Source organism: Diadema antillarum, unplaced genomic scaffold (assembly GCF_040938485.1).
Source record: "Diadema antillarum isolate AM-2024a unplaced genomic scaffold, OU_Dant_1.0 scf00000196, whole genome shotgun sequence".
In the NCBI taxonomy this organism is placed as follows: domain Eukaryota; kingdom Metazoa; phylum Echinodermata; class Echinoidea; order Diadematoida; family Diadematidae; genus Diadema; species Diadema antillarum.
The window spans coordinates 2,565,772-2,577,793 of record NW_027271085.1 but is presented as its reverse complement, the minus strand read 5'-3'; the positions used below and the strand labels follow the sequence as shown (position 1 = coordinate 2,577,793).

Below are 12,022 nucleotides of genomic sequence, written 5' to 3'. Positions count from 1 at the left end.
GGTTGTACAGTTCTGAAGCATTACATGCCAGGTGATACAATGGGTACAACTCACATGACTTTTCTGTTGAGACTACAGACAATTTTCCCTGCTGGTTTGAACCGACTAGATGAACAACCATACTAGGTGAATACAGTGTGTCTAATCTACTTCTCACAGAGTGGATCGGATCAGAGATTCATTGAAATGTGTATAAACACTGGTACATCTTTGGGATTAAGAAATCAATGAAGAAAGGTGAAAAACTTTGTGAAACTTACTATGTCATACCTGCCAACATTTCAAGATGAAATATCTTACTCATGGATTGCAAAAGTCTTATTTTATGCAAACAGAAGTTAAAAATCTTACTTTCAGTCAAATCTTCAGAAAATAAACTTGAAAGGTACGTGTATATCTAAATATTTTTTTTTTAATCTTATTTCTCTGACAGAAAATCATATTTTGCTATTTTTAATGTAAAAAATCTTACTGAATCCGATAAAATCTCATTAGTTGGCAAGCATGCTATGTCATAACACTGTCTGCTAAGTCTATAAATTTCTGACTTTCATCTGTAGAGCAGCAATAGGTGCAATAGAATGGATGCACATGCACCATTCTATAATTTCATCAAATCAAACTGTTTCATAAATCAATAATACCAAGCAGGATTCGGCCCTTTTCACACAGTGTCCTCACTGCAGCTACTGTGTATCACACCCCAGCAGCATACGTGTGTAGGAAGCCGCCAAACTATTCCACTGTATGTGCCACGGTCCATTTCTGCATCATGGCATGCACATACATTTTTACCAGTAGCATGGGGATAGGTGGTCTGATTTATTTGCTGCCCACCGAGGAAAAACAAAAACCCTACCAGCACTGGTCAGTGAATATATGCATCAAAGCACACGCTCACCAATGACGGACGACTCCAGTCAGCTGTGGATGTACTTCAGATCAGTGACAAGGCTGTACTCAATTCACTGCACAGAATGTCAAATATAGCAGATCCAGGCCCGCCTTCCCACCCCACAAATCCCCATGCCACGGTGCGTTTAATCAAATTGCAAGATACTGTTCAAAGCTACTCAACAAAGGTTTCATCATGTCACGACTTTGCCTCCTTCTCCCCGTCATCTGTCTCGGCCTCTCGTATCGCGTCCGCCTGCAGCCGCACGAGGGCGTCTTCCGACTGCTTGATCACAGCCCTGGTCATGGCCAGCTGGTTGTTGGCGTAGTGACAGCGGTCACGTCCCATCATCGCCAGCTCCTCGTTGCCCGCCTGGAAGGCAGCCTCGGACGCTGCCTCCAGAGCCAAGAGGGCGCTGTTCAGGATGGCTTCCAAATCCTGGAGAATCAAGTTTGGATGTGACCACATTTTAAGTTTCTCATAACTATCAATGAGCTGCCTGCATATACATAAAATAGTACGGTATCTGTTTGAAATAATCATGAAAAGGGTGAGGAAAAAAAACCAATATCTCTGTGTAACATTATACAATTTTTGTTTTTATATTAATTTATTGAATTTCCTGACAGGAGCAATGAAAAGCAACAAGTTTAACAATTCAGCTCCAAAGAACATTACACCAGTCTTAATCAGAGTATAGGAAGGGACCGAGTTCTACATTCCAAAGAAGTGTGTGAATGGTGTTCGCACAAAGGGTTCCACAACCTTCAGCTACATGGAGATAAAGATCAAATTCAATGAAGAAAAAAAAAATGTATGGACTTAGAGAATGCAGCAATATTGATCAAACACATCAGTAAAAGTTTGAGGAAAATCAGACAATCCGTACAAAAGCTGTAATATTCCCCATCTTCTGAAGTGGCCAAGTCAACTTTTTTTTAATTATAAATACTAGAAAAATGAAAGTATGTTGGTATTTTTTTATCTTTTTCTTGATATTGTTCTACGTATGCATGTGACATCACAAACTGATAGTAGTTTTCTCAACAAGTGACAGCAACACCAAAACTCTATAAAGATTCACAACTTTTGGATGGATTGTCAGCAAGTTTTCACCAATGTCTTCTACTTAAGTTGCTACATTCACTAAATCCACACATATTCGGGTGAACTTCTCCCTTCAGGGCGTTGTACAGTTGGGCTAGTTTTGGTAGCATGCATTCAGGCACACCTGTATCTCGTGCCGTCTGTCGTCGATGTGAACCCTGGCCTCAACCACTTCCTGCCAGACGTCCTGGGTTTCGTACCCCAGCTTCTCAAGGTGGCGGTGTCTCTGCAGCAATTCCATCAGATTCTCGATATCCTGGGTGGTGCACAGGCCCGAGAAAAAAAAAAAAAAAAAAGTTTGTATCAGGCATGGTACTCATGACAAGCCATTTATAGACCACAGTACAAAGATGTCACAGGGAAATGCCATCATGCATGTAATGAGCTTGCTTTAAATTTTTCAAGATATCACATAAAAATGATGCATAATTTAATGTGCAGGTCAGTTCTAGCACAAAACATCCTACCATGTAAAAATTTTGCAATGAAGTCTAAAACATAAGAAGATATGTGTAACACTTTTTTTTTTCAGCAAATCATAACTATAGATGGTTTAGTCTATAAATATTTTCATTATTTTTAACTATTGTTGATACTTGATTTATTCAATATCAAAATCAAAATTATTCATACTGACTCAAATATCTGAATTGATTGTTCCTATTCCTATTTCACATTCTAAAACTATTTTGAAGCACTAATGCTGGGTTTGTGTTTCCTCTGCAAATGGTAAATTATGCCTTTAAAAGTAGGCACCACTTTCAGAAGGTGAATTAGGTGGTCTCAATTTTCACTTTCTGTATTTCTTAACCCGTTGAGGACGAGTCACGAGTATACTCGGGCAGGGGTCTATGGAAGATGCATGTTGTAGCAAAATCAGCCTGTCCTCAACGGTTTAACCCTAAAAGGGCCGGGGGGCGGAATCCGCCCCCCCCCCCCCCCCGACGTTTCGCACTATAATTCTGTAACGCGAGAAGGCCTCGTCGCGAGACTTCTTGACTTTCTTCATTTAAGTCTCGCGCAACTTTTGAGACCAAATTTGCAACGTCCGCGCATACTTTCGCGAAGCCACGCCCATTTTTGTAACGGAATGTCACCCCAAAATGGGCACAATTTTGTGATTTTGTGTACATTTCCTATGGAAAACAGTGCTCTGTCATGAAAGTCATAAGAACCTGATTATTTTTACAATTAATCACTTTCATTGATTAATTTTGTGCTAATTATGGTAGAAAAGTGGTCAGTGACAATTTCCAATGAAAAAACAAAGAAAAAACAAAAGTTGAAAAACAATGAAATACACAAGAAATTCTGAAAACAATAAAATACATAAGAATTGAAATGAGTTTTGGAAGTTTTTGTGGTGTACAATTGTTGAATATGCTAAAACAGATTTGCAGATCAGAAATTAGACTCTCATTGCTTTTAATTAGGCTGAAATATCATCTTGAGCTTAATTTGCATAATTAATTAATTAAAAAATCTTATGACACAATCTTGTAGATTATGACGCGGGTCTCAGGCATGCAAAATTTCATCGCGATCGCACCACCGATGGCCGAGATCCCCCCCGTCTGAGCATAGCCAAAAAAGCCCGGCCCCTTTAGGGTTAAGAGCATGATAATCCTCATACTATTTCAGTTGTTTAAGACTAATGGTAAGAGCATAGAATTCAAATTTTTTAGTTGCCTCCACTGTTTAGTAGCACACTAGATAGGGTTCTGACATGATAGAACCATATGTGACCACCCAGCACAAAAACCACAAACATTGTGATAAAACAGATTTCCCATTCACAGAGTGGTTGAAACAGAGAGAGTTCAGAGGGGCGGTCTCATAGAAAATGAAGAAAAGGGATTGAAAGATTTAACTCTTTATGTGCCACGTTCGCACGTCTGACTCAGTCGACGGCGTGCCAACTTCGCATATTCTGCTCAACAAACAAAGCCGCCAAAACCGATCGATAAATCACTAATCACCGCTAATCCCGCGGCACAATGAAAGCGTCCCTCGTGCTTTTGTTCCTCTCATTAAAACGGCTTGCATTCTATGTGGTAATTGACTATCAAGCGGCGTTCCCAACTAGATTTGCTCGTACATTCTAAGTTTTTGTCACAGTTATTATGTGCAAAAGTCATGCCTTTACAGTAATGTAGCAACTGGTCATTCAAAAGAAAAATTGAAAATAGATTCGTCATACAATTCATATCGAAACAAAGCTTGGCATTCCTCTTTAACTTTGCCTACTAGTATGCCCGTCTTAACAGAAATTTGTAAGAGTTATACAAATTGGACAAACAGAATTCTTTCTCAGAGCATGACTACCTTCCTGTCTCAGAATAACGTGGCACACAGGGGGTTCCACCATGGCACATAAAGAGTTAATAAGGGCACTCAGGTATGCAGGAAAAAGAGTGCCTGTCACACACACACACAAAAATGATAATAACAAAATGAAGTGCAGAAAATATGCCATTTTTTTCTTTGAACTGGACCTCACATTTGACATGTGGTAGAGTAAATATTATTCTCCTGAATAAAGAAGACAAACCTCAAATTTTGAGGCAGTCGACCTAAACTGGTTCATTTCAGTCTATGACATAGAATCCTAACCTGCAACTTTTGGTTTGTTTTGAGTTGACTGGTCACAGAATATCATTTTAATTTTGTATCATTATTTTCAGTCCCTACCTGAGCAAGCTCCTTGTATTTCTCCATGATGGCCACAAAGGTCTGTGTCAAGAGTGTGGATGAGGAGTCGACGGCCATTGAAGCTGCATTTTTTATTAGCGTGCCGCTGGTGAGGTTGTTTGGATTTACTTCCTGCAACAGAAAGGCACCAGCACATGATGTTTCATAGACTGTCACAAAGGTACATGTATCTCTCAGTCCTTTTAAAGATCCAGTTTACCTTTGGGAGTCAGTGATTTAGACATTTTTCAAGATATCACACTTGATGCATATGTGTAGGTCTGTTGTATCACAACACATTCTACCATATAAATTCTTTGCAATAAAGCCTAACCTATCAACATAGTTATATAATATATACAATATATATATATGAAGAGCTTGCTTCCAAAAGGTGCTAAATCCATTGAAATATGATGGATGTAGCGCCTTTTGCAAGCAAGCTCTTCATATACAAAATATAAAATATCAAAGCCTCAGATATCAATATTTTTCCTTAATAAACCCTTAGCTGTAGATGGTTTAGTCTGGAAACATTCTTATTATAACTATTTTTCACAGTTTGTGTATTTAACAATACTTAGCATCGACAATTGAGTATCTGAATATAAGAACGACCCAAGTCCATGGAAGACTATCTTTGCAATAAAGCCTAACCTATCAACATAATTATATAATAAATACAATATATATAAAATACAAAATATAAATATAATATCAAAGCCTCAGATATCAACATTTTTCCTTAATAAACCCTTAGCTGTAGATGGTTTAGTCGGGAAACATTCTTATTATAACTATTTTTCACAGTTTGTGTATTTAACAATACTTAGCATCGATAATTGAGTATCTGAATATAAGAACGACCCAAGTCCATGGAAGACCATTTCGAGTAAACTTTAAAAAAATTCATATCTTTTTTATTTGTCCAATAATGATCTATTTAACTGTGATGGGAAGGCAACATTGTAAATTAAACGTACAGTTGAACCTTTCGTATCCGGACAAGTCGGGACCGGGGTTCATCCGGATAAGGGATTTGGCCGGATACGGGAGACTCAATGATTATACACATGTACTGATGTAGTCCATTGTAGTACCACATGTAGTAATGTGTATACTGCAACCTTTTCATTGTTACATATGAGAGGACTCAAGCGCATAATATGTCCATGTTCTTGCGATGATTTGGGGATGTTTGGGGATGTTAAAATGTCTGAAGGTAAGCAATTTGGAAGGAAATTAGATGTAATGTATGTTAATCATGTTGGAAGTGATATGTAATTCATGTGTGTTTGTGTAAGTGATATAGGAGTTCTCAAGGAGTTGGGAATCCCCCTTTCCTCCCGTAATTAAAAAAAAATAAAAAAATAAAAAAATCACGGCGAAATTGCGTCCGTATAATAGAGAGATCCAGATAAAGGGAGGCCGGATAAGAGAGGTTCAACTGTATATTGTTATGACAATTAACATTTACATTAATTGTGGAGAGGCCATTTTGTGTGATGGACTTGGGTCATTCTTTGATTCATATGGACTTGGGTCGTTCTTCGATACATAATATTCTGCTATAGAGATGAGAGAAGGATGATAGAGGGCGCTATAATATGAATGTGAGAATGACCCAAGTCCTTCATTCTTACATTAATAAAAGATTTAACTCATTCATTTCAGGCACTTCCGGGGGTAACTAGGATTTATCATTTGTGACCGTGCACCTCAAAACGAACATAAAGTCGCACACACTGATTTTGCTTCAGGACTGAAAATAAGTGAAATGGGTCAACCTAGCCGAATTTGACTTTTTCATATTTTCTGAAAGAGCGGGTCTTCTTTTACATTATGCTAAAATTTGGTATCATAAAACGGGCAGGAAAGTGTGTTTTTTAGCAGTTTATCTTGAACATTTTTGGTAGAATAGTGTGATTAGGTGTGTCTTTAGAATCCCTTTTTCATTTCTGAAAAAACCTTGTCCACACTCTTCACTTTCAACTCTAATAACTTTTGAAAGAATAGTGTTACTGCCTTGGAAGTTGGCATTAATTATGGACAGCATGTGTTAATGAGGCATGCTTAATTTCAATTTAATCTGATAATCCCTTCATTGTTGTTACTCTGGTGGTTTACTTCCTGTTTTTTGTCCCATTCATCGCACAGCCAGCACGGTTTGGTAAAAATTAAGCGCTTGAATAGACAATGTACTTCAGAGCCTCTTTTCTCAGTTCACACTTTTCCTGAGTTTGTGCTTTCTTTCCAATATTTAAATAGGTTAGGAGAGTCCATTTGATTTGAGTTATACATCATTTTAAAGCTTAAAGTCTACTCTTTTAGAATATGGTCTTAACTAAAAATTCATGTCTGGCGACTTTTTGTTTGTTTTGAGGTGCAGGGTCACATTTATACACAAGATGAGTCCATGCATAAGCTACAATTTCCCATGTCAAACTGAATTTGGCCAAAACTTGGACTTGGGTCGTTCTTATATTCAGGTCTTTAATTGAATACATATATTCAAATTTTTACAGTGGTTGTTTCTATCCCTAACTCACACTTTCTTTCAGAACTATTTCAAAGAGCTACTGCTGGGTTTTTGTTTCATCTGCAAATGGTAAAATATGCCTTTAAATTAAACTGTGTGAAGAGTTTTTTTGGCATTGTGAGTGAATTCCATTCTTGTTAAATTGAGAAACATTCTATGTTTTTCTTTGGCGATTAAAGGTGCTATAAAACGAAACTAAACTAAACTTTACGTGAAAAAGGACAAAGCACTCACCGGAAGTCCTTGGGATGGCTTCTCAGGCACAGCTTTAACTGGAAGGGCGCAAATACCAACTCCCGTGAGCCCAACAGAAGTCTTCAGCATGTTCAACAGACATTGCGAGACACCTTTGACCCCAGGGGAAGATCGTACTTCTGTCCACGCATGCTGCCTTGCCAAATGCGTGGTGAAAACTCTAGAAGGAACAGTCAATGTGTGTAATCACTATACCCAAGTCAATACAGGCAACACGAAAGAAAAAATGTAGCAACACTCTTTTAATCTCTATGTATTTATACACTGTAGCCTATTGCAGAAATTCATTTGTTTCGTATGCTTGTGTTTTAGATCTTATTTTCATATTATGGCCATTTCAACAATTAATCCATGACTTAAATGGTACCATGTTTGACACCACATAGTGGGAGGGCTGGCCTGGCTTGAACAATGAGGGAATTCACGTAACAAATTTTGCAGAGCTGTACCACCGATATCTGTATTAAGTACACACACAGCCAAAGAATCTCAAGTGCAGCTGAGCATCCCTTTGAAGCACATATTTTGCTGGCTTCTAGAATGGGTTAAATCCCCATAAATACAATGTATTTTACAGTAGGAAGCTGCATTTTCACTTGGGAGTACCGGTACAATTATGTACGTGTATGTGTAAGCATTAATATGACCAGCCTGTACCAGTATGTCTTTCCATGGCAAATTTCATTCTGATTTCTAATAAGTGAAATTGAAACAAGTGAAAAGCACATCTGTTAACCTGTTGAGGACGAGTCCCAAGCATACTCGAGCAGGTGTCTATGGGAAATACATGCCGTAGCAAAATCAAACCATCCTCAACGGGTTAAGCCAAACTGCTGTTGTCAAACACATGCATGTACTGTATATCTACAGTTGTAACTACGTTACATGATACATTTGTAGTACCGTTACTAGAAGCTACTCATGATTGATTCTTATCAAATGAAACTCATACAGAACACACAGTTTAGGTTTACTAAATTAAAATGTCCATATTGGCCTCTTACCTGAGTTTTCCAATCATTCTGAGACAAACTACAGGTAGGTTGAAAACAATCATACTGATGACATCAGATGGCGCCCTGCAAGTTAAAAGAAAAGCAAACAAACACAACCTGAGTATGCATGCATTGAATTTTTGTTGGGATAGTTTTAAAAAAAGGTTATAGGTTGTCTTCATACTGCGGCATGGAACCCCAGTAATCGAGTACCGGTAGATATGATGTCTGTCTAGCAATCAGGTCATTGATTCAAGTCACACCTTGGTATGTGATACCCATGATTTTTATCATGGCTACAACTAAAAACTGAATAAGGACAATTTGTTTTTCATTTGCACAAGAAACACAAATTTGAAGTACACGTAACATCTTCATTTTCATCACATACATGTGTTGTAGTTAGCTAGAGCTCTGCATTGTGTGGTGAACAGTACCCATTAAATGAATTGAAAGTTCGTAGTGTAGTTGTTCTGTTATGTTTTAAAGGGACTGTACAGTACTGGCTTTTGGTGAGGATTCAGGTTTATAACATTCTGAAGTGAGATAATGAGAAACCTCTTATGAAATATGAAAGAGCATGTAAATTTAAGACGGATTCAATTTTTATTTGATGAAAATTGGTTTTCCAATGGCTGAGATATCCCAAAAAGTGATAATAATAAAAGGCGACAGGCCACGCCTTTTATTAGGATCTCTTTGTTTCACCTTGTTTTTGGATATCTCAGCCATTCCAAAATCGATTTTCATCAAATAAACTTTTGATACCCCTTAGAATTGCATGCTCTTTGGCATCTCATAGAGTGGTTTCTGAATATCTCACAAAACGTTAAAAGCTAAATCCTCACCGCAACCAGAACTGTACACCCCCTTTAAGGAGAATAAAACCTGAATGATGCAACAAGGGAATGCAACGATGTTAGTGGATTTTAACATCCAGTTGCTGAACGGGCTTTGATGAAAAGCACCATTAAGGATTATCATAGAAGCAGAACTGGTAGAAGTTTTAAGAAATGTTATTCCTTTTTTTTTTTTAAATCTTGGTGCAGCCATCGCTGAATGAGAAGACTATCAACAGTTTATGGCATGGCGTATGCGCACTACATGAAAGAAATTCAACATATTTTCCCTCTTCTAGCATAGTAAAAGATTGCTTGACTAATTAATAAATCTCCAGCAAAAAGCACAGAGAATATTACCTTTCTTCCCATACATCTAGATCTAGAACAGATATCTATATCCCTTTTTTAATTAAACCCCCCAAAATACCACACCCGCCCCATACTAAACCCCCATCAAAATTATCCTCCTCTTTTAGAATGTCAACCTAGAGATGTTTTCAGACAATTTTAGAGGGGGTACGATGTACATAAGGAAATCTTTTCTATTTGGGGGATTTGGATTTTGGATTAGTCATTCGATACTTCATAAAAACCATACAAATAAACAGAGAACATACAAAACAGATAAGTACAAATGAATCACATTCAAAATCATGCCGTCAAGTGTCCATAAAGTAAACTGACATGTTTGCCATTGATACCAAATATAAACATCAACTAAAAAATTATGAAGCATTAATAGGAACTTGACAGGAAGGTGGAGCCTTACAAAATGTATATGAAGCTAAGTCCTGTAACATGTACCAAATGGATAACATATTAATTACAAAATTATAAACAGCAGCACAAAAAAAAAAAAAAAAAAAACACTGAGTGAACAGATTAAACAATAATCATACAAATATCATTAGTCGGATCAGGCCGCTAGGTGCGGCAGTCTTGCATTGTGCGAACACGCTGGCGCTCGTGTTTTGATGGGCACTCTGCATCGGTTGACTCGATTTTTGAAAGAAAAAAAAACAGACAGGATTTTTTCTTCTTTTCATCATGGATAGTGGACATGTGTGTGTAACAAAAAATCACCGTGCAAAGTTGCGACAATTTATACGTCAGATGTGAGATGAATAAGAAGTGAATAGGGCGGGGCTTCCTTCCCCCCCCCCCCCCCCCCCCCCCCCCGGGCCTCATGAGGCGTGGGGGCGGTCCTCATGAGGCGGGGCAGTCCTCGTACGCGGGATCCGGGAGCGGTCCTCATGAGCGGGTTTCCCGGACTGATGAACTGAAGTAACTGTTGTGTTAGCATTCACAACATCAACAGACAACAGCTGTAGGTAGAATCTACGCAGAGTGAAAGCGACCTAGGCCTAATTAACGTAAGACTACAACTTACCGTAGGTTTCTACACATTCTTGTCAATCTTATAATTTTATATATGATAATTGATATAGATCCAGGACAGGTCATGCATGACGGAAAATCGCAGTTCCATCTAGTGACATGTTTATTAATACATGGGACTACAAGTACAGTGTTCTGTAGGCTGGTAGGCAATACTAATAGCTAAAAGTTCGTTTCCTATTAATTATGCACGGCACGCAGTACGCCGACTCTTCATGAAGCAAAACGAAAACAAAATACCATCACTCCCCATGCATGTTTTAGGCTTACTATTATCATGTCACTCAAGATTCCGTCAACATTTCACCTCTGTTCTAGAATTCAGTTCAGAAGGGTAAGACCGGACAGTCGTAAGCCCTAAAAATCACTGGGGGCGATCGATAGAGGGCCGGGGTATTTATGCCTCCGTTTCATTTTCTCTCGACCTTTCAGGGGCGTTCGGGATAAGTCAGGACCTCATGGCATTAGAAATAACATTCCTAATCATACCATTTTTAATAGAATTGATTTTTTTTTTTCAATCCGTAGTCCCTCAATGTTCATCGGGTTACTTTATGACAGTATGCAAGCCTACTTGTGTCTTAAGCCAAGAAATGCCAGTAGACAGAATGACGCGGGGGTGCTCATATCAAAGGCACTTTTTCTCTCCATCTCCCCCTCCCCCATGGTGCCTCCCCTGACCCCCCCCCCCCCCTCCACTTCTCTCTCTTTCTTTCTTTCTTTCTTTCTTTCTTTCTTTCTTTCTTTCTTTCTTTCTTTCTTTCTTCTTCTTCTTCTACTTCTTCTTCTTCTTCTTCTTCTCCCCTCCTCCTCCTCCGCCTCCCTCCTCCTTCTTCTTCTCTTTCTAGTGCACCTTTTTTTTTCTGGCCATGAAGAAAATTTCAGTTCCAGCAGTCATGTTTTCAAGTGATCCGTTGTTTTGTTGTCGTTGTTTTTTTTTTTTCACGTAGGGCCCATATAGAATACTGTATTATCTCAATGATAACATTTCTTGTTTAAAAAAAAAAAAATGAAACAGATCCGTATGGACGGCTCAAAACTGGTAAAAACAGACTTGTTTGGGTCGACGTATATTCAGCCATGAACACGCGAAGGTATTGTCATTAAACTTTTACTCGTGCCTATGCGACTGACTTGTTCTGGCAAATATTTACCAAGTTCAGCATCATCCTTCATGGATTTGTGTTGCTGAATATGTCAATTATGTCTTTTAGGATGTACTCTTGGTGAAATAATATGTAAATTTTTAAACGAAAAAAAGTACCATTTTTGAGACGGTTGTCTGTAAAAGTAAGTATAT

At 38.2% G+C, this 12,022-nt stretch overlaps 1 protein-coding gene and 1 long non-coding RNA gene across 2 annotated transcripts; both read right to left on the bottom strand.

Annotated features, from left to right (window-relative positions):
- Positions 1-1,093: 1,093 nt before the first annotated feature.
- Positions 1,094-7,586, bottom strand: LOC139723635 (diablo IAP-binding mitochondrial protein-like). The gene is made up of 4 exons (XM_071634863.1): positions 7,467-7,586; positions 4,694-4,825; positions 2,127-2,258; positions 1,094-1,333 (listed from the first exon to the last, which is right to left on the bottom strand). The coding sequence occupies exons 1-4, from the start codon at positions 7,554-7,556 to the stop codon at positions 1,094-1,096; spliced, it is 594 nt and encodes a 197-aa protein (XP_071490964.1). The 5' UTR covers positions 7,557-7,586.
- A 3-nt stretch (positions 7,587-7,589) lies between these two features.
- On the bottom strand, positions 7,590-11,061 carry LOC139723609 (uncharacterized). The gene is made up of 3 exons (XR_011710371.1): positions 10,993-11,061; positions 8,492-8,566; positions 7,590-7,647 (listed from the first exon to the last, which is right to left on the bottom strand). It is a non-coding gene; the product is annotated as an uncharacterized lncRNA (long non-coding RNA).
- Between the last annotated feature and the right edge of the window lie 961 nt (positions 11,062-12,022).